Source organism: Durio zibethinus, chromosome 1 (genome assembly GCF_047325235.1).
Source record: "Durio zibethinus cultivar Kanyao isolate XHJ-2024 chromosome 1, ASM4732523v1, whole genome shotgun sequence".
Taxonomy (NCBI): domain Eukaryota; kingdom Viridiplantae; phylum Streptophyta; class Magnoliopsida; order Malvales; family Malvaceae; genus Durio; species Durio zibethinus.
The window spans coordinates 11,159,850-11,183,762 of record NC_143162.1 but is presented as its reverse complement, the minus strand read 5'-3'; the positions used below and the strand labels follow the sequence as shown (position 1 = coordinate 11,183,762).

At 31.9% G+C, this 23,913-nt stretch overlaps 2 protein-coding genes across 2 annotated transcripts; one reads left to right on the top strand and one right to left on the bottom strand.

The window, feature by feature from the left end:
• Positions 1-7,380: 7,380 nt before the first annotated feature.
• On the bottom strand, positions 7,381-14,508 carry LOC111312126 (guanosine nucleotide diphosphate dissociation inhibitor 2). Its single transcript, XM_022912153.2, has 13 exons — positions 14,291-14,508; positions 13,459-13,521; positions 13,278-13,361; positions 13,082-13,189; positions 12,802-12,974; positions 12,387-12,498; positions 12,212-12,292; positions 12,059-12,121; positions 11,828-11,929; positions 11,213-11,337; positions 9,811-10,021; positions 9,630-9,704; positions 7,381-7,611 (listed from the first exon to the last, which is right to left on the bottom strand). Exons 1-13 carry the CDS (start codon positions 14,375-14,377, stop codon positions 7,561-7,563), a joined length of 1,335 nt encoding a protein of 444 aa, XP_022767888.1. The 5' UTR covers positions 14,378-14,508; the 3' UTR covers positions 7,381-7,560.
• Positions 14,509-17,976: 3,468 nt separating this feature from the next.
• LOC111312124 (ankyrin repeat protein SKIP35-like) lies at positions 17,977-23,707 on the top strand. The gene is made up of 4 exons (XM_089763335.1): positions 17,977-18,048; positions 18,634-19,333; positions 20,641-21,073; positions 22,519-23,707. The coding sequence occupies exons 2-4, from the start codon at positions 18,711-18,713 to the stop codon at positions 23,323-23,325; spliced, it is 1,863 nt and encodes a 620-aa protein (XP_089619461.1). The 5' UTR covers positions 17,977-18,048; positions 18,634-18,710; the 3' UTR covers positions 23,326-23,707.
• The last annotated feature ends 206 nt before the right edge of the window (positions 23,708-23,913 follow it).

Sequence of the window (23,913 nt, the reverse complement as noted above, 5' to 3'; positions counted from 1 at the left end):
TATTTGATGGCTTCCTATTGATCATAATGTTGACTTGTTAGAGCCTAATAGTTCATGAGAAAAAGGCCTAAAGTAAAAGAGGATCTAAATGAAGCAAACAAGAAAGAAAAGATTGCAAAAGCATTATGGAAGAAGACTCTAAAAGAATGGAAGTGACTTGGATTTTTTTCTACATTTTTAGGGATTGAAACACCTTTTATTTATCTATAAATAAGGGAGTGTGGGCAGCCTAAAAGGAGGAGTAGCTTAGTTTTACATCTTTTTTTTCCTTGCATTATACTTTCTTTTCTCTTCAAATAGTTTCCTCCTTGTTCTTTAAGACGACTGTTTGGGTGAAAGTTACATTTATTTTTCAGTAAAATTTACTTTCTTTGCCTTTATTTTCAATGCACTTTAATATTCTTTGAATAAAAGTTCAAGATCTTTAAGTTTTAAAGTTCACTTATGACAATTTCACTTGTTTCTCAAATTTATTTGGCAATTCAAGTTCTTGACCTAGCTATAGTTTTTCTAATGAATCTTGATCAAATCTTGCTTGTTTTGAGCCTTTTTTTTTAATTCTACATTTATATATCTACAAATCTAGAAATTTTCATGTTCAAATTCTTTCTACAAAATTCTACAAAATTCTTGAAAGTTTTGGCTAGATCCAGTGACAGAGTTAAAGCTTCAGTGAATGACAGCACTTCAAGATTTTTTTTCTTCTAGCTAGGCAATTGGTTACTTTTTTTCTCAGTTTGAACTCTTTAATTCATCTGTTTACTTGTTAAATTTCATTTGATTGCTTTTAATTTCCAACAATGCAATTTTGTTTGGCTAGATTTTATTATAACTGGTTCATTTTTGTTATTCTTGCATTCAGTTCTTGATCTACTTCATTGAGCTTAATTTTTTATTGTTTCATGCAATTTCATTGTTGATTTAGATACTAAACCTATAGATCTAGATTACATTAGCTTAGTTTAAATTCATTCCACTTGTAGAAGTCAAGATCTAATTTTCTTTTTGCTAGTTCGATAAATTCCAGATTTGAATTTTACATTCAATTTTGTGTGTTCTTCTTAGTTCTTGCAGTTTTGCTACTTCAATTGCATTTTAATCTCGTTTTTATCTTAGTTTAGCTACTACTTTTGTGATTTCCAAATTTTTAATAATTTTTTAGAAGTTTCTTTTTATAGAAGTTAGAAGTTAGTTAAGGTAGTTAAAATGGGTTACTAGCTAGTTATTTTCGTTTAACTCTTTTAGCTATTGTTTTTTGTAAATTCTTTTACTTTACTTAGTTTACATGTTGCAAGCTTAACTTTACTAAACTAGTACTTAATGCTTTGTTTGATTTTATCCTTTTAGTTAGCTTAATTTCATGCTTACCTATGTTTGATTGAACCAACTTTAGATAAGGTGTGGCAATAAAAGATACGTAGGCTAAAAATTTTTTATCTAATCCTCGTAGGATCAACATCTAAGCCTTTTAACCACTATTATTACTTAAACAACATATGCACTTGCAAAATATCTTAATCAACTACAATGAAGTTAATTAAAAAAAAATGGAAACGACTATTTTGTGTACAAGAAATACAAATAAAAATTATAGTTAAAGCCCCAATATGGATAACCAAAAGGCTGCTAGTCTAGGCATTGAAATGGAAAAGAAAAAATCCCTAAAAGGGAAAGGCGATTAGGGACCTTTTTTGCTACTATATATTCTTCTATTTAATGTTCTTTCATAGGGTTTTAGAGGCCAATCAAATGATGGTCTTAAAAAACTAGGTCAGCAGCAAAAATAGTAGCAACCTTTTGGCTTTTCAATTTAGCGTCATTTTGAAAACTATGGTGCTTGTACACTGCTAGCTATAGTTTCTTTTCTTTTAGCCCATGTGATGCTAAATTAGATGGACCAATGCCTTCTTATTTTTATGCCAAGTCATCCTCTAGCTCATCAAGTCTTTTTTTTTATTTGAAAAGAAATCATGCGTAGATTAAAACATAGTTTGGTGCACAATAGCCCTACAAGCCTCAGTTAAGATAAAAGTGACAATAAAACCAAGAATGTCATTAAACAAAATAGCAAAAGAGTCCTTAGACATAGAACAAAGGGTGAAGTTCACTTCCTTGCTACCATATCCTGCTAGTGCATTAGCATACCAATTCTTTTCGCGATAGGTATGCTTCATCGATGTCTATTGAAAGTTCCTCAACAGAATCTTGTAATCAGAAACTAAGGTGTTAAGCCATAAGTTAACAGTACTAGTATTATTAATCAAGTTGCCTTAGCGTTCAGTTCAACTTCCAATTTTCTTATTCTTTTGTTATTGGCAAAGTTGAAACCATCTCAAAAAGCCCACAACTCCGGTTTTACACTCGTGGCTCTAGGGATATATCTAGCCAGCCTCTTAATCCATTTTTGTTCATGTTTCCTTGAGATTGCATTACCCTCTGCTTTGCTTGGATTCCCCTTTTAAGAGCCATCAGTGTTGAGTTTGTACTAGCCTAAAGCTGGTGGTCTCCATTGAACTGTAATGGTGGAAGGGGTGGGAATCCTTTTGACTTGACCTGTTAAGGAAAAATATTCAATGGCGTGGTCTATAGCTTTCTTAACCACATTGTTATTGATGGGTTTTCCTTAAAAATCCTTATGTTTCTAGTCTTCCAAATCTCTCATAACATGAACACAAAAGTAGTATTCTAATAAGCCTATTTATTAGACAACCATGTTTTATAAGTGATGTTAGTTTTGAGCCAGTTCTCCCATTTCTCATTACTAGTGAAGTTGGTTTGGATAGGGTGTTTTAAGGAAGACACTAAAGTTTAATGATAAGGCATTCAACTAAAAGATGAATCAATCAAGTCTTCTTCTTTCTATAATTTTACTACAAATCATAACCAATGAGAAGAAGGCAGCATCTATAACTACCTGGGTGCTACTTCAAGTAGCATTGGGGAAGGCAATAAGTAGTCTTTATGCAAGGAATGTTTAACAATCTTCAACCAATAGCCTTCCAACCTTATAGTAAGTAACTGACTAGCTCAGTGATAATTCATGACAGCTTAATTTTAGCAAACCTATGATAGGTAGCAGTAGCCAAAATAGTATTCTTGTTTGTTTATACCAATCGTCCTCCATATCATGTGTCATACAATCTATTTAGCTTGGCAACATTTTAAAGACTTGAGAGCTTGACAACTTGGCTTCCTTCATCCTTGTTGGTAGCACTAGAATTATGAATTCAATTTAAAGTTGAACTCTTTCTTGCACCAATAAAGTCAGCCCGATGCATCCTTCAAATTGACGTTAATTCTCGCAAATTAAGAGACCAACTTACACTTTTTTGCCATGTCAACTAAAAAAACATGTGCACACAACCAACATGGCATCCATTCACTTGCATTTCCCCTTATTCTTTCACCATTTAATTTATTTACAACATGAGAAAATTAAATTAATTAGGTGGATAATTTAATTTGTTTGCTAAGAATCAAGTAAAATTAACTAAGTAGATGTCATAATTAATCAAATAAATCCATTATAATTCTAAAAAAAAATAAAGTTATCAGTTCGTGGGCATGTTTCACGAGCTTCAAAAGTATCATAAAACCATAAATACTCAAGATATGCTATTTAACATTCGAGAATTGTTCAACAAGAAAAATCAAACTAAAAGATTCAACATCTTCAAGAAATTATTTTGATTAAAGATGTCTGCAGATAGCCTTGTAAAGCTTGATGTGCTTAAGATAATTTGGTATATCATTTGGCAATACAGTTTAGTTGGACTATGGATCATGATTCTATTAATTTAATACTTTTTTTATTTGAGCTATTCACAGTTCATGTTGAACTTCACCATGAAATACATTGAAACAACTTTGTTAAGATTGTTAAATATGCTCACCCAGGCTAAGAAGACCATTGACAAGGAAAATATATTAATCCATCTTATTGCTTATATAAAAGGTAAAAATAAAAAAAAATCCTTTAAAAAAGAAAAGAAGGATAAGGGATCTTATTCCAAAATACTCAAGCCAAATGGTGGGGTAAAGAAAGAAAAGAAAAAGACATGCCATCATTGTGTGAAATCGGGCCATTAGAGGTGTAATTACAAGGAATATCTCCAAACTATAAAAGGCAAAAAGCTTTTACTTCAGGTATGATTATAAGATTACTATTTTGCTAAATTTGATATATGATACATTATTCTTTGATTGTTCTCATATATGTATCACATGTTCAAAAACCAATGCAAAGGAGCAATGAAAATGATTGGCCAAGAAAATTGCGGCAAGAAGCGAGACTTTGTTGCCAATTTCTATATTTAATTTTTAAACATTTATTTGATTTGGTTTAAACATTAGATGTTTATTTTGTCTTATATGCCGTTTAGGATGATTTTTAAGGATATTATTTTCGACCCTATAATTGAATGATTTTGGATATGTTGGGAATATATGCTTGAAATTTATATTTGATATAAATGCTATTTTGCTAGCATTGGATGTTTAGTTTAAATTTTATCCTCTAAATCATAAATCAAATAAATATAATATTGGTCCAATCATTAATCATAATCAGTTTTGATGAGTTTAACTATGATAATATGTTTATGCATTGATGCATAGTCAATTTAATAAGGATCCAATATATAGATACTTTTTTTATTATAAATTAAAAGATGATATCTTATTCAAAAGAAATAACAATACAATGATGCAAACATAAACTAAGGTTTCATAATGAAATTATGAAATACATAGTTAGTTAAACCTTTTGATAAAGATTAAGAGTTTGTAACTAAAGATGTATAATTATCATAGATTCATCAAATTAGAGATTCCAATGGTAAAACCTAAATACCACTTAATTTCAAAAGGATTTCAAATTTTGATAATAAAACTAGTATTCACATTGGATGTGTGATAGCAAATTTCAAGATCACACTTTGAACATTCAAAAGAAATTCTGAATAAATTCTCTAACAAAGTAAAAGGTTCACATGGATGTTGAAAACAGTGCAAGACTTGATAATACTTTAAAGATTAAAGTGTGTATATCTGAAATCCGAATGTATAAAATGCATGAATGCATAAGGATTCAAAGATTTATTAGGATGCATTACTTATTTGAGATGAGTATACTAAATAAAACAATTGAAATTTGATATCTAACTTTTGATTGAAAATGTAAATAAATTGAATTTATCAAAAGAATTAAGATATCATTTGTGCATATAGAAACCAAGTGGGAATGGTAAGACTAACTCATAGAAGTAGATGTATATGAGATAAATAGACTAGAAGTCATGCATGCGAGATGCATAGGCTGAAAAATTGGGCCAATTACTATAAAAACTAAAATGGATCACAACAAGAGTATGTTAAATGAGCTTAACTGGCAAAGTGACAACTATGCCATGATGAATAATATGTAATCAGTTTGGAATAATTCCAAAGGAATTGGGTTGTATGTTTTTATCCATGATTAAATACAACCTTTTGTTTCAAGGTTATAAAAGGATACATATTTGGATCATTAGGCATTGAGCTAAGAATGGATTCTATAATTGTTAAAATAACAACAAAACCATAAGGAATATGAGTCTCATTATGATTCAAATAAGTATTATGATCAAATAACAAAATTATCAAAGAAATAACTAAACATAATCCTAAAGACTGCACAAAAATTGTCCTAGTAAAGACACAATTGATAAGTGAAAGAGTTCGATATTGAATACGTTAACGATTGTCTAAAGTACAAATATGAGATTGTAAGTGTGTACCCTAAAACCAATCAATTGGTTGAAAGACATAAAACTAAGTTACATCAATCATTATGTTCTAGGGATTAAAAGATTTTTCTCCATTAATAGTCATGAGTAAAAAGTTAACAAGGTGCTAATTGGATGAAACCCATGAAACAAAATAGTCTTATAAAGGAATTGTAAAAAATTACAATTATGAGATCCTTATACATCAAAACTGTGTAACTAATTATTCTTGATCAATGTATTGTTGAGATAAGACATCAACAATGCTTAAAGACTGGTACATGTTAAGCCTCCTTGTATTTGGAGTAAGTAATCGATCTCGTAAGTATGGATATACTTAAAGATAACATATGTATGCTTGTCAAAGAAGTTAGAGAACAAATTCATTAAACCTGACTCATTATGAGAACTTCATTTAGTATCTCACTCAATATCTATAAAAGTGTTCTCACATGTTATTAGTGTAACTAATCTTTAAACTAGAGATACCATATCATTTTATATGTGACTCATCTTGCTTTGACTTCACCTCTATAGGTCAAAGTGTTTGATGTCTAAAAAAATATTTTTGAGTAAGATCTGAAGCATATGAAGCTAGACAAGTGAGCAATAAAGATCCATTACCACAAGTGATATGAGGGGACATAAATAATTTGTTCTTGGCTTTAGTTAACATAAAAATCTTCGACCAAAGCATGATGATAAATTTAATGAAAATAGTTTCATACTAAATTCATACATCTTGACTAGAAGTTACAAAAACTAATATCAAACACTTTATAAGTAGACATTGCACCATGCTAATAACCTTTTGAGATATATGATGAAAATACCCAATTACATTGATAAATTGAACTATGACTTGTTAAATCAAAACTTTCTTAACTTTCTAATATTTGAGTAATCATAATATATTACTAGATATCATTCATGATATATAAATATACGGTGATTAGTCTTGATCCATTTGATATTATATCCATTGCCAACATATTAGAAGTCTTATGAATCACACATATAAGCTAACATTACCAAATTAATATGATGTTCATCAATTAAGTTAAACTTACTTTTAAAAAAATGAAATAAAAGAATTATAGCGTACAGGACTAAATTGCTAAGACCGTAAAAGTCATGTCCTTAAATATAAAAATGAAAATGGAAGAAAAATTATAAATAGATCTCTTCTTAACCCTTCGCAATGCCAAGAAACTTGAGAAGAGCCTATTGTTATTGAGAATAACAAAAAAACAATCTGACGAATCTATCGAACCCATCCATGCCAGATCTGGAAGCTTTTGACATCGAGAACGATGACTGATCATCTTCCAAATCACTGTCAACATGAGGCTACTGCACTAGAAGTCTGAAATAATTCTTCTCTGATTGACTTTAGTTACAGCAACCCAATTTTTTTTAAAATACCCTTCTTTCTCATTTTCTTTTCTTTTTTTTTTCTTTTTTAACCTCTACCTGAAAGGCACACAGCTGTTTCTATAAAAGAAAAAAGAAGAAAAATCCATCATCAATGCAATGCAACAAAGGCTTCATGTCATGCTTATCCAAGCCTTTAACACATGCAGAGCCATACCATATATGTATTTAATCTACGCACTGAGCTCCAACAAACATTTAAATATATCATACTATTAAATATAGTGTGATAAGTACTATAAAAGAAAACTGAAATGTTCAACCCAACTTCAGGTAGACAAATAAATCCCACCAGCGACATTCAACACTGTAGGAAACTTAAACAAGCACAAACATTGGCAAACACTATGGTTTAGGGTCATTATTCTTCTGCAGCACTGGCAGCACTTAAATCCACACTGAGGTCAAGCACCTGCTCAAAAATAGTCAATTTTAACGTGGCATTAGCGTAGAGTAATAAAAACAGCAACATATAATCAAGCTCTTTATTACTTAGTGCTAAACAACAATTTCCTGAGGGCAAATTACATAAATCATCCCTGAACTTTGACTCATTTAACTAATAGCTCCATTCTGTCAATGTGAACATTTAAGTCCTTCCATAAAAAGACGTTAAATATGCCACATAGGCCACCACAGCAATTGCCATGTAACAAGCTATTTGTCTATGTAATTGCCACATCATGTCACGTTCCAAAATTTGGACTGCCATATGAAGTTGAAATAAATTCTATTACAAAAGACTAAATTTTATCTTTTCTCTTATTTTATCTTACATTTTCATTTCTATTCTTTAATATTTCTCTTTTTTCTTTCTCCTTCCTCTTTCAAGTTTACTCCCTAAAGTTGTATGCTACTCCATCAAATGGTGGGAATCAAGGCAGTGCAGCCCATCTGAAAAGTTGCTACCAATGGTTTCAGTTTCTTTTATTTATTTTTTTTTTTTTTTTTATTCTCTTAAATTCTTCGAATTTCCAGGCTTCCCTCTCTCTATCCACTGCGCTCCCTCAGAGTTCCCCCATGCTGCTCAGACAACTGCATCAGAAACTCTCTTTTTCCGTGTTTTCTTTTATGCTCGTCTCCTTCCAATCAATCACACTGTTAACTCTTTTTTCTTTCTCCACTCCTTTCTGCAAGTCTACTTGTCTCCCTAAAGCCCTATGCTACTCCATAAAATGGTGGCAATCCAGACAATGCAGCCCATTTGCAAAGTGTCGCCAGTGGTTTGTTTATTTTTCTTTTTCTTATTCTTTTTTAATTGTCTTATCTTCATCAAATTTCCGGGCTTCTCTATCCGTCCACCACTCCCTTTAAACTGCACTCCCTCACTGTGTTCTCCCATGCTGCTCTCCCAAGTGAAACTAAAACCCTCCATTTTTTTCTTTTCTGTTTATCTCCCTCCTTTCACAGTGTTATCTATTTCATCTTCACTGCTCTCACTAATTTCCTCTGTACAACTAAACCCAAAACATAAAGCACTGTAACACAAGATGTCACACCAAAAACATAGATCAAAGCCCATCCTTTTGGCAACAATAATATTCAATCAAATTTGGCAACAGATTTCAACTCAAACAACAGAAATTAAATTCAATGATGCAAAACCATGTTAGTAGCAAGATGAACATAGAGACAGAAATCAGGGGAAAAAAAAAGAAAGAACGTGATAGAGATAAAGGGTGGTGTGGTATGCGTAGGAAGTAGCCACAGCACGAATTTTCAGGCTACATCAGTGGAAACAAGTCTTATGTAAGTCTAGGTGTAGGAGTGAATGCCAGTAGGAAGCAGAAATCAAGGAAAGAGATAGAGAGAGCAAGGTAAGGAGAAGCAAGAAAAGTGCAGTGATAAAAGTGTAAAGAGAAACAACAAAAAGACAAAAAAAAAGGCCAAAAAAATGGCAAATGATATAAAAGCACATAACACATAGGCTTTACTTGGAATCTGATGTGGTGATTTAACAAATTTTCTAATGATAGACAAAGATAGGGTCTTAACTGTTAATTGTTAAATGTGTGGCCACCAACTTTTTTACATTTTCAAATTGAAGGAATGAGGAGATTTCAGTTAATGAACAGTAGTTCAGAGATTATTTATGCAAATTTCTTGTTTTCTAAAGTAGCTGGGACAACTTCCAAAGGAACTTACAGGTTTCAGAACTCTGCTAACTTCTCTACTTATTTCTTTTCCTTTCTAATTAATTTATGTGCAACAGCAATACCACATAAAGGCACTGATTAAAAATGCTTAAAGCCTTAAACTGTTTAGTAATCAATCTTGGTTCTTAAGTCAAGAAGCTTTTACTAAAAACTCGAAGTCTAGAAACTATTGTCCATCAGAACAATTGAAATTTAACCAATAACTTTTTACATATGAGTACATGAATTGATCATAGAGTGGAACCAATGATAACCACAAAAAAGAAAAGCTTACCTTTCCAGTTATCATGGTATACAAGTTAAGTACATCCATGACAGTTGATTCAAAGTGTGTTGTAGCATCATAACTCTGTCAAAGATAAGCACATAGTAATTAGCATGCAGCCACAATTATTCTCAGCAGAAAGCCAACAAATAGACCACTTAAACAAACTAGTGCGACTAAAGATTCTCACTGTTGATATGAAACAATTGTCTAGAGAAGGTTCATTGACTGGTTCATATCTGTCATAGATATCAAAGAATATCTCGTCAACAGGACCTAGAAGGTCAATTCCAGGCTTTAGTTCAGTCGCAGGGTGATCTGTCTCAGCCTCTGTTGAAACAAATGCAATGAATTTGCCTTTTGGAGCAACATTGTGAGAATATGAACAACAGAAGACATACCTGCTCAGACACACAACAATCCTAAAATTTAGGTCAAAAACAAAAGAAAAGCAGCAAAAACTATCATAATCAGTAATGTGTTCCTTCCAATTTCTCCAGGTTGTCCCTCAAGTTGCCTCAGCTTAAGTTTATAAAATATGAGCCTTCCATTTTTTCAAGGTTTAGTTTAAGAGGGTGCACGTCAAACGGTTGGATGTATGGCAGCATCATTTATAAATAAAGTAACCAATTTCACAATGTTTCGATTAGCAAACCTCTACATGTAATATATGCTCTGGAAACTTTTTTCTTTTCCACAAAAAGTAGCATACAGACATCTAGGCTAGGCAATCTACCTTATCAAGAAGAAGACATTTTCCAATTTGTCATAGACTTGAAACCAAATTTGTTTCATCCTAAAATTATCCATCTAGAGTCAAAATTACGAGAAGCTCAGCTTGAAGACTACAACCCTAAGGCTGAATTATTCTTGACTCGCTCCTTGGAATATTAAACCCAAAGAACAGTTGGCAAAGCAAACAAGGGGGAGCACGTCAAATGGTTGGATGTATGGCAGCATCAGTTATAAACTAAAGTAAGCAATTTCACAATGCTTCAATTAGCAAACCTCTACATGTAATACATCCTCTGGAAACTTTTTTCTTTTCCACAAAAAGTAGCATACAGACATCTAGGCTAGGGAATCTAGCTTATCAAGAAGAAGACATTTTCCAATTTTCCAAAGACTTGAAACCAAATTTGTTTCATCAGAAAATTATCCTTCTAGAGTCAAAATTACGAGAAGCTCAGCTTGAAGACTACAACCCAAAGGTTGGATTATTCTTGACTTGCTCCTAGGAATATTAAACCCAAAGAACAGTTGGCAAAGCAAAAAAGGGAGAAAGAACAGGTACAAATCCTAGCTAATTAAAATATTTAACAATAAAATTTGTTTTCCGAGTCCCGTCCTAGGAAATAAACCAAAACCCAAACACTAAAGAATAGAATCAAGTATTCTCTTTAGCAGTTCCAAAAACCTGCAGAAGGAACTCTGTCTCAGAATCAAGGATGCCAGGGCCAGTAAAGGGGCCAGATATAGTTATATTCAATCAAACAGCAAAATTCATAGATGTTCAAATCACTGAGAGTCAACCATATTTTACTTAATCAAAACTTCATCTGAAGGAAAAAAAAAATCCAATGTTTACTTACATGTCTGATTTGCGACCCAACTGCTTTTGTGGCAGGATGATCTGCACTGAATGAGAACCATTGGTGTTTGGAATTGGGTGACTCATAATAGCAATTGCCCTTGCAACCTTACCAATCTTTCTAACCTGTTTGAGCAGACAGAAGTTCATGAGAATCATGAAATAATCAACTTCTTACTTCAAATTCACTAGTTCAAAAATAAGCCACTATGGAATTACATTCCACAATCTTTTCTGTAAATGTATAGCATCTCTTAGGTTCCATTTGTTTCTAAATAAAGATTTGAGAAAGGCAGAAGTTTTTCTTGTTAAAAGTACTTTTGTAAAATGGTGATTGCAAGCCAATTTCATTTGTCTGGGCCAAGTTTTAAATGCAGGGAAATCTCATCCTTCTCATTGGAAAAGGGTATCAAGGTTCAACCATAACTAAGAAGAGGTTCAGCAGGAAAATAAAATGTTTGAATGCAGGCAAGTGAACCTGTTGAGAAAGGAAGAGTTCTTTCTTCCACATTCCTTAAAATGACTGAAGGTGAAGAACTCCACAAGATATGAGTTATGTGGCTTTCCAATGACGGAAATGCTAAAGTAAAGAAAAAGAAAAGTAGCACAATACTACCTTGTCCGGCAAGTAGGAAGGGTCACAAACAACTTTCTTACACCTAGCAGTTTCACCTTCAGATGTGACACCACTAACTTTGCCTTCATCATCAAACTCCACCTTGCAATACAGCATGACACAAATATAAGGTAATGTATCTCATTCCGGCCACAGAAATTTCATGAAAACTTGGACCAGCAATAATATAAAGGAAGAGAGATTAGAAATATAACAAACACCACCACAGACCTTGCACTCAGGTTTATTCAACATATATGTTCCACCATATACAGCACTAAGCCGTGCAAAAGCCTGAGTTATTCCAAAGGAGAAATATAAGAAATTTATCATACAGCACCACCTAACAGTCGAAACAAAATTGAGAAAGAGAGTGAGGAGAACCTGGGGCAGCTCGCCTAATCCATACAGCGGATAAATGTATGGAGATCCACCTTGAAAACGAGAAATAGACTCCGCATAGAGCTATCAAATAAAAAAGAGAGAATGAATTCAGGCTATCAATAATAATGCTGAACTTTCAACCAAATATAAACTACGAACTCAAAGCATCAATCACCTTCATCCTCTTTACAGTATCCAATGCAGGTTCATCCAGATAGCGATCATCTCTGTGAAGCGCCAATGCATGACCAATGAAGTCCACAGTGTTACCATCAAGACCATATTTCCTGGAAAAAACAGTAAACTCTATGATATGCAAAATGACCTAGGTTGCTCTATTATCTAAAAGTCATTGCCAAACAGAAAAGGCCAGCAGTATTTCATTGAAGAGATGCAGGTCCAAAAGAAAAAAAATGAGGGAGAAAAAATACCAAAAGAATATCTTTACTCCAAACCAAATGCAAAGGTATGCCCCAATCGAAAGGAGAGAAGTATAAAGAAAAATTTTAGTATTTGTGAGTGCATATTAGGCTACACACAAACACATGCTCAGACAAAAGAAGTAGGATAAAGGGAAACAAGGCCCTTACGCAATTAACTCCCTAGTTGTCACCCTTGTCAAGTCCATTCCCTCATGGGTTTTAGGATCCTTTTCATCATAATCTTGAACATATATGAAGAACTTCCGTGCACGACGTTTTTCAAATATTCCCATAAGTGGAGATTTGAGTGCCTCCATGTCAGTTGCTGGCACCTTATGAACCTATTAAAATGGGTAGAAAACAAAAATAGAGGATAAATAACAAAACATATATATATATATGACGCCCAAGCAGAGGCAAATTGAAATGTTCAAAGAAGATATTCTACCTTTCCTTTATTAAAAACATAGCTACCATCCACAGCTTTGAAGTACAGATACTTTGTAACATCTGTATGAATGAGCACCCGCACAAGGGTACCATTTGCCATCATAAACTAGTTCAAAGAATAACAAAATGTTAGCATATTGGATGCAAAAGAATAAAAGCTACAAAAAGTGCAAGGCATTAAAAGGGAAAATCACCTTAGGGATCATGTCCACATTATAATCTCTACTAGAGCCCAAATGAGTTGGAGGCTTATCATTTCCCCTAAACTTCTTCCAGAGCTACCAACAATTAATTTAAAGAACTAAATCAATAAAAAGAAAATGCAAAACAAATCAACAGATTGGCTAAGAGTTTTGATTTTGCAGAAAGTGGAACCTGAATGAGGTTGAGTGATGTAGACTCTCCTCCATAGTAGTCATTCCTATCCATGTGGAGAACCTAATGCAAGATGAATAGTACCAAATGAAAACAGTAAAAAAATGCAATAATGTAGTAACTATATAGAAATGTAAGGTATGTTTCAAAAAGAGCGAAACAATAACTTTTTCTACTTCTGAATCAATTTTATACAAGAAACAAGTTGCATATTCCTTTCACAAGAAAAGAGCATTAACCAAAACCAAGCTTATATAGAAGATTTGATTTACCTTAGAACAACCATTTTTAGAATTATATTAAAAAGCTGGGTATGGTTAGTCATGCATGCAATTGGGATGGTAAGATGATACTGAGATTTTACTCCAATTCTAAAATATCCGATTGCTGAAGAACTTGTGGTGATCATCTTTTAAAATATGAGTTCCGATTATCCATTAACAAGCAGGATCTAACCAATTTTCCAATTTGGCTGGAACATGTTAATAATTGGCATCCCATGATTAAATCATATATTGGTTTATTTCAGTAATTGCATTATTGCAGCTACTGTCTATTAGAAGATTGGAAATTTTAGAGGAAAAATCCTAATTGGTGAACCGCGATGATAAGTAACGGTGTAGGCAAAGGACCAGAAAGACAAAAACAAAGATAGCCCTGGTCTTTGACTTAATCAAAGGCACCAAGATCCAAGAGATCGGTACACAAATCTAACATCCACCCATCAAGATCTAGGATCAGAAATCAATTTTTTTAATAAAGTAAATAAAACTAACGAAAGAAGATTGAAAATATTTGATTGCAAAATACAGAAGACGAAGAAAAAGAAGACCTTGAGTCCGTCAACAGAGAGAAGACCGCTGAGGATGCATTCCTTGAGACCAGTTCCCAGCACTATGACATCGTACTCTTCATCCATGGCTATGGGCTGCCTTTCGTGCTGCTCCCAATTATTAGCAAAGACAGTGCGAGGGGTTAGGTTTTCGGATATGGTCAGTCAGTTTAGATTTTATTATAGTATTTCTCTTTGTTAGTTGATTGACTGATATTGACGAGAGATGAGATATGCTTTGCTTATTTAAGGAGAAATGGATAATTAATTGTGAATGGCAAGCGGTTAATTATCGTATACATCAAATATGTCCTAATAAATGGTTATAGCTATTATTATTTGCGTAAATTATATCATTAATTACTCTATTAAAATAATATTTTTAAAATGATTATTAAAATATTAAAAATTTTAATTTACTTATTAAAATTTGAATAAATATTTTATTATTATTCAATCATTAATTTTTAATAATATACTAAATTGACAATAATACATTAATTGTTAGATATCATGTAGCGTATTATCATATGAACAAAATTTATTTTTCAAAAGGTAAAATTATATTATAAACCTATATACTTGTGACAAAATATAAATTTAATCTCTTTACATTAATTTTAATATTAAAAGTATTTTTATTTTTTGAGATTTTGAATTTTAATTTAATAATAAAAAATATTAAATTTCATTTATTAAATTGTATGAAATGATAATTGATCAGATGGCATGACCTTTAATACAATGATATGTTATAATTTTACTTATAAAATGACTTTTATTTTACCAACTGGATTAAAAAAATTTATCTTTAATTTAATCTCCCAATCAAAACAAAAAGATATTTTACTTTCAAAATATTTGTGATAAGAATTTCTCGTATAATTATTTGAATATGCAAAAAATTAAAGAAGAAACAAAACAAGAAAATCGGATGAAATTGTGGGTAATATATTTACTGATGCTTTTTTCCCTAGTATTACTTGAAACAAAGGAAAAAAAAAGAAAAGGAACCACATCAATTTCTTTTTTTTTTTTAATCAATAAAAAAATATTGCACTAAATATCATATTTGAATTTTAATACTTCATTATCTTTCACTGGATTAAGCTAAATTTAAGCATAATATTTTATCGGTTTGATTTTAGACAATGCTATCACAAGAAATATTATGATTATCTACACACACTTTACAAGCTAATTTTCCTCATTTGTCCAAGCAGCCAAATAGATAAAAAAAAAAATCGAATAATAATACTCACACACAGGGTAAATCTTACTGTCTTCACTGTCGAATTTGAGCAACTCTTTAGCCAAAACTAAAGTGAACTGCTTAGAAAATTTGATTCCACAAGAAAAATAGAATAATTTCAGAATAAAAACAAAAAGAAGATAGAAGAAGAAATTAGAAGAAAACAGACACGGAGAGAGAAAAAGATGATTCTCATTCTCATTCTCATTTCTCTCGTAGACACTTATAATGATTTTATTATATTTTTTTTTAAGAAAAAATTGAGGAGAGATAAAATTTTTAATCTCTTAAATTACAATAAGATATATCGTACCTAATAATTTAAAATAAATAATTATAAATTATATTTATTTGAAATGATCTCAATAAATAATTATTGATAAATTTAATTCTCAAACTATTTTGATTTGATAATTTTAATCAAATCAATAATTTCGTTAATTTTTTACTATTAAAAATACTAACAAAATCATTAACTTAATGATATGAGGTTAGGTTTGTTAACATAACAACTTACATTGATTAAATCAATTATTAAATTACACAAATAATTAGTGCACTTAATAAATTTTAATTTTAATTTCTCTAATATAATTTTATAAAAATTTTATTTTGTATAAGTTAAATTTAATAATATCGGTTTAATTATTAATAAAAATTATATTTTTTGTTTTTTAAAAATTCATATTTTAATTCTTTAAAAATCAATGTTTTGGTTTATTAAAAATCATATTTTTGGATTCTATAAAATCTGATTTTATTTTTTTTAAAATCAATATTTTGCAGTTTTAAAAATTTTCTAAATTTTTTTAAAATATTAAATTTAAATATTTCATTTTTAAAATTTCAAAATTTGAAAGCTTTTGTATTTTTTCAAATTTTAACATTTTATTTAAATGAAATATTTAATTTTAATATTTTTAATTTTTAATAATTTTAAAGAAATTTTAAGAATTTTTTATATTTTAAATTTTTATGTTTTCATAATTTTTTATTTTTTTAAATTAAGAAAAAACGTTTATAAGTTTTAAAAAATTTTTACACATTTTCTATGTTATTTAGCAAGGAATAAATCGGAATTAAAAATTTCATGCTTCGTTATTACTTTATTTTACTTTAGATTTTTATGTTTTTCGACCTCAAATATATTAAAACAGAATAAATTTTAAATATATGTATCTTCCTTATAATTTATTTATTCATTTAAATATTAAAAAATATGAAAATTTTCTAAAAACACAAAAGATTAAAAATTTTAGAAAATTTTATAAAAATTCCAAAAATTTTAAAAACAAAATTAAATATTTTGATTAAATAAAATGTTAAAATTTCAAAAAATGAATCTTATTTTAAAAAATTAAAATAGTAAAAAAGATAAATTAATATTTTAAAAAAACCTAGAAATTTTTTAAAAAATAAATTTAAAAAATATGATAAAAAATTAAAATAGTTAAAATTATTAAAATATGATTTTTTAAGTTAAAAAAAAGAATCTTATTAGTAATTAGATTAGTATTATTAAATTGAACTTGTACATGGACGAGAATTTTATGAAATAATATTAGATGTATTAAATTTTAAATTTTATGTATGTATAAAAATTATTTACATAATTTAATAATTAATTTTATCTATTTAATACATCATATTAACAAAACAATTTGACCTTAAAAATGAATGATTATTAATCAAACAAAATTATTTTAGATCACATATGATAAAATTATTTTAATAATAAAATTACATTGATGATTAAATTATGACGATGATTTTGAAAATCTTATAAAACATCAACTTAAATGATTTATCTAGGATTCTCGTGTTGTTAATTATACTTTATTTTATTTTTTATTTTTCTTTCAGCTATGCAAATTATACTTTAATTAATTTTTTTTATTTCTTTTAAACCTTTTTATTCACAATTTATTTCTTTATCTCTTTATTTCCTCTTTTCTGAAAAAAAAAATTGATTAAAAAAAACTTAATACTTTTTCTTTAAATAATTCAAAACCATAATTCCATGGCAAATGATATTAAAAAAATTAAAAAAAAAAGAAAATACCCAAAGTCATAATTATGTTTAAATCCAAAAATATCAAAAGAAAAAAAGATATAGGAAAACATTATAATATACGAAAAAAGTAAAAACGATTCATAATTTCAGGAAAAATAATTTTATGAATGAATAAAGATCCTACCTTTTATTTCTAAAAAAATTAATTAATAAGAAGTATAAAAGGAAGTAATTAATTGGATTTAACTATATTTTTGGGGACATTCAAGTGGCTAGAAGTGAGATTAAAAGCCAAAAGGAAAGCTGAAAAAAAAGGAAAATATAAAACGGAAAATGGAAGAAAACAAGAGGCAGCAATTTTAGTTTGTTTTGGTACGTATCTATCTAACAAAAAAGTATCCCTGAAAGCCATACAACAGCGGCGGAGGGGTTTTGTCTGTCTCTCCTTCTCTTTCTCCCTATCTCCCATTCAATCTCCATTCCAATACTCAGGTTTCCTATCTTAATTTCTCACCATTTTTATTGCACTTTTTTTACTACCAAATTCACGCCTTTTGTCTCTCAATCCTTTTCATCATGATTCTTCCTTGATCAAACTGGATTTCTTGTTTTATTTGGGTGGGATAGTTTTGAGAGGAACAGGTCTTTTAGGGTTTTATACGGATACCCATTTCATGCTTTTAACGGGCATCTGCGCTAGATTTTCTCGTCCCTATCGTCTTTGCTACGTATAATAGTTTTCTTTCTATTGGTATCAAATCAGTTAGATCGTTTTGGGAAGAGTTACTATTGCTCTGGGCATTCTCTACTTTTTATGCCTTATGGGTTTCCTTTATTTTTATCTTATTTTATTTTTTGGGAATTGAGGTTTAATCTTTGAATTTTGCTGGTATTTTTGGACTTTAGAAAATTATAATTAAGCATACAGAACTTTTTGGATTTCAGTTGGATTTGGTGCTAGAGGCATGCATCTAGGTTTTTGAGGACACATTTTCTCTTCATCTTTTTCTTACAGTTTCGTGCCTTTTGAGGATTTGATCTTTTTTTTCTTTTTCTTTTTCTTTTTTTGTTCTGGAGGGTTGAGAGTTAAGTGTTGGCTTTCTTTGTCACTTTTGTTGGTTGCCGAGGATTGGCCCAATTGTATAGTGGAGGTAATGGAAAAAGGGATCGAATTTGTTGTGGGGAGTGAAAACATGCACTTAGAGGAGCCCTGGTTCAATGGAATGGATACTGAGGAGACTGAAATGGGACGACCCAACAGTGAAATTCAAGGCTTTCCATTGGAAAATGGTGAGGCAAGCAATGTGGTTTTCTCAAGAGAGGCACCCCTTGTAAGCAAAGAGTCAACAACATCTGGTACTTGTAGCTGTAGTCTTAAGAAACTCAAATCTAGGGTGACTGCAAAAGAGTCTGAGTTCTGCCAGAAGGCAAAATCTGGGCATGACAAGAAACTCAGCAGACAAGACAGGGTTGAGTTGGGGCAATTATTTCTGGGGGCTGTGAGTTCCCATGATTGGGAACTTGCTGAGAGTTTAATCTTGTTGGCTGATCCACAGACTCTAAATGATGCATTGTGTGTCACATTGGATGCTATCTGGTTTTTGAGCACCCAGCAGGAGCTCTATGGGATTACGGGGTTGATTAAGAAGATCATTGCTAATGGTGCTTATGACTTTACTAGAGCTGCTCTCCGGACTTCATTTCTTGCTTCTTGTGTCTCTGCTTGCCAGAGTCGCACAATGAGTCTTGCGGACACTGTAACTGTCATGGCCCAAAGGTAAATGAGCTGATTCTTTTGACTAGTACATCGATAATAGATGCTTCTTTAAAGATATCTTGAAAAAGCATTAATGTTGTAACAAGGCAAACACATGTTGGCGTTGAGTTATCATGCATTTCTTTGATTTCTTTATAGGCAAACACAAGTTTCATTCCAAGTTTTTATATGCTCCACTAATAGCGATCAGATATGCCTATCTGCAAATTTTAACTTCAATTTTTCTTGCCATCATTTATGTGTTTATGTATTAGATGCAAAATTGTTTCTTGTTAAGTATTTGCTTCTGATGGATATGTTTTTATGGTGCTTGTGCTATATTTTAAATGTTGGAATACCCATTGCTAAGGCATTAGTTTTATTAATGTTTTCATGCATATGGATTGCCAACACTCATGAGACTGTATTCGGTTTAATTACGCTTTACAATCATGAAACTATAATTTTTGTTGAATTATATTCACTGCATTTTTGTTCTTCGTACAAGGATTGCTTACTATTGTGCATTTCTTACTGCTTCTGGCCTAGTTAGTTTTTGAGAACTGAATTAAAAGTTATTTTCCTTTTCTGTAAATCTGATTGAATGAACCATCTAACCTTTTTTTCCCTGAAGGAAGTAAGCTTTGAATTCAACTAACAAAATTGGCTTTGAATCAGTTATTTGAATTTGAAGTGTTTATGTGTTGCTTATTGTAAGTTAGACAGAGGGCTTATTTAAGGTAGGTCTAAAGAAAGATGCACATCCTGTGCACAGTCCATCTTATGTTCTTGATTTCACATTTGCTGGAAAAGAGGAATCTGAAATGAACTTCAAAAAAGTTACTGCTTTAATGTTTTCCTCCTGCCAGTTGATGCTAATTTGGAGTGTTTATGTGTGGCTTATTGTAAGCTAGAGAGATGGCTTATTTAAGGTAGGTCTAAAGAAAGATGCACATCCCATACACAGTCCATCCTATGTCATTGATTTCACATTTGCTGGAAAAAAAGAATCTGAAATGAACTTCAAAATAGTCGCTGCTTTAATGTTTTCCTCATGCCAGTTGATGCTCTTTATGGGTGTCTTTTTATATGCAAACAAACTTACATCTAGATATTTATAGAACCATTGTTGTGTATTTGTATCAGCCCTGCAACTGGTAAAGAAATGTATTTCATTTCGTAACCATAAGGAAGACACAACTTCATCTATAGAAACTGCATGATACAAAATGGAGTTTGCATTTGCTTTTTCCTCATATTTGTAGAAGACCCTACCTAACTGGTTATTCATGGTGTATGTGCCAAATTTCCATTTCGCTTCTGATTAGGTTACATGAGCGCCTCCAAGAGTGCCATGGGGATGAGGTCTTGAAGGCAGAAGCTGGTGCCAAAGTCCAAAAGTTCACTGAATGGGCTTTGAAATGTATAGGTTCCCATTCTCGTTGCCAGGGTAACAACGATAGAGTGAATCATTGCTCAGCTATTGAAATTCAACTCCAGTTAACTGCATTCAAGACATTCCTAGATCTTGCTGGCAACCAACTTACAGGGAAGGATTTTACAGAGGCATTTGATGCAGCTTGCTTTCCTCTTACTCTCTTCTCTAGTTCGTTTGATGCTGGTTGGGCTTCTGGGATCTCGGCTACTGTGATCCAAGGATTGTTGGATATGTTGGTGGAGGGGGGTGCTGATAATGTTAACCAGTGTTTCCTTGAAGCCTCTCGGTTTGGAAGTACAGAACTTGTCCGCATATTATTGCAGGTGTGTATTTATTTTTCAGGATGAGATTTGAATTTTTGTCTTATTTGTTTCTGTGCATGTTCTTCAAGTATTTTCCAGAGTCCAAGGTTTTACTTTGGATCAAAGGAACGAGTTGAAACTTATGCTTCAAATTAATTGGGAAAAGGAGGTGTATAACCTTTTGACTGTGTCAAAAATTGAACTACAAATTGGCAAGTCTAGTCCATTTTGTTTTGATAATGTGCTCCCCAGCATTCTGTTTAATGCTGCAATATTGTTAAGGGTAATTAAATCAATCAGGTGGGTTCACACTGCCTGCATGCTTTCCCTGTATGTGTTATTATTATAATGAGCAAAAATATTCTTGTTCTGTTGTCATAATTAGTATAGGGAATGAAATATTAAACATGCAAAGATTTCTCTCGATATAGTATTTGTGAAGAATTATATGGTAGTAGAGTTCAAAATTCAAAGATACAGGGATGCTTGTGTGAGTGCTTTCTGTGTACTAGTGACATTCTGCACCTACTTTAATGTCCTGTTGATCACATGCATCCATATGTTCCTTCTTTTGGGGGAGAGATTTGCAATCCCAACATTTTCGTGCTACTTTTTTCAAATTTCTTCGTTCTTTGTTGAATATGCATTGACATTGACCAAGGTGTTGTCCTGTGAGTGATTGTATGGTCGTGAAGGTTAATTTGATGCTCTTTCCAATTGAACCTGTAACCAATCTGAATCAGATTTGCTTTTATTAAAGTAGGGTGAAAAGATTAGTGCTACTGTGTATATGCTATATAGGGAGCATTAATATGTTTGAAAATTGATTCTCACGATTTATCTTGTCCTTGGACAGTACAAGATTCTTAGTTCCTTTTGAACAAAATCTCACTGTACACGCTTTAGATTTAGTTACTTGTAGTCATGGAATTATTCGGGGTTCATGCATGTATGCTAATTTCAATTTGGAGATAACAGGGATAATGAAAGGTATTTATAGATAGTAGTTTAAATCCCTACATAAGCAGAAGTTTTGCGGAGTTAAATATAGTCTGAACTAGTTATGTGGGAGCATTCCATTTTATTCCTATACTGTGTAAGTTTGCTATTCTCTCTCTCTCTCTTAAATGTGGTGAGGGAGCCATAACCAAATAGATTGGAAAAACATAGAAGTGAATGGGAATGCTCCTGTGGGAAAATGTACTGACTTGTTCCTGTTTAGACATGATGATGCCTTAAAGATTCCACAGAAAACCCAAATTAAAAACCCAAGCAAGAATCATGCCCGTATAAGATTTATACTCTTTGTTGTTAACCATGGGAAGTCAGGCGTGCTGTCACTTCTTTTGTGACGAGAGAAGGCTTTTTTAATTGATAAGAGAAAGGAGTTTTATTAGTATTTTACTGTTTACTGACATTTCCTTAATTATCTTTGTTTGGTTATGTGGCATTTGTCTGGTCTATAGATTGCCCAACGGAACAGCTTGGATGTTGATGTTGATCTTGCCTTGGGTTTTGCCTCACATTACTGCAAGATTGGAACTATGGAGTGTCTAGTGGAAGAAGGTAATGCCATGGCGTTCTTGGGACCTTTAATGAGAGCAGCTGAAAGAGGCTCCATGCAGGTTGTCCAGTGGTTTGTTAAAAGGAGTTGTCGAGACATGGAGCTCTGTCTAGCCCTCACTGCAGCTACTTCCAGCAGCCAAGTTGATGTGGCTGCATATCTCCTCCCTCATGTTCCTCAGCATGTGCTTGCAGCCCTCAGCATCGAAATTCTCAAGGCTGCGGGTGAACGAAGTGGTGGATCTCTGGATGGTGTGGCATTTCTCCTCCACTCTGACTTCTTAGGTGATGTTGCTGCTACTTATGCTGTTGCAGACAGCATTGCTAGGTCTGATGATGAAGCTGTTGCTCCTGAGCTGAAGGCATTTGTTCAAGAGCACTGGTCAGAGGCAGCTTTCTTGGATGGATTAAAGCAAGGCCAAGAACATTATATGAACCTAATGAGGATTTTGAAGAGGGGGGAATCTCCAATTTGCTTAAGGGATCTCCCAGCTCCTTTGAGGGTGGCAATTGCATACATGCCACTCTACAGGGAGTGTGTTGAGGTGAGTGGTCGTCTGTTATCGCAAAGGCTGAGGGGGCAGCTTGTTGAAGCTGTTCGAATGCTTGGAGGTGGGGCATTAGAAGAGGTAAGCCAAGGCAGAGAGCTTTTAGCTATTTTGGAGCAACATCTTCCTCCATTTTTGGTTCGCTCTCCCAGTCTTGGTTAGCAAAATTTTTATCAGCTGGATCTTTGGGATTTTCACTTGTCTTTTACACCTACATCTCATGTGTCATAGGTAATAAATATCATTTTAGCCGTTGGTAGGTGACAAAGCTTCAAAGTTTGTCAAGTTTCCTTACATCATGTGGTTTGGTTTAATATATAGGTCCTCTGCACTTCTTCTATGGCACATATCATAATCTAATGGATGCGTATGTTATGTTCATCTATTATAGCGTAAGACAGAGAGCAACTGTTTTTCTAAAAGGGTTGATATATGATGGGAATGTATATCTACTGGTCCCTGTTGATTACAATCTGAAATTCTGCCTTTTACTATAATTGCTCGTGGGTATATATAAACATTCATTTCTGTTGGATTCTTGAAAGTTGGTTTCGTGCTTTATATATATATATATATATATATATATATATATATATATATATATATATATATACACATACGTGTGTTTGTTTCTTTGGAAAGAACATATATAATATGGATTAGTGAATAGAAAAAATAATAAAAAGCCTATCGAAATGAGCTTAAATGTCTGCCGGCTCTGTGAAAAATATAATATTATCTTCCATCCTG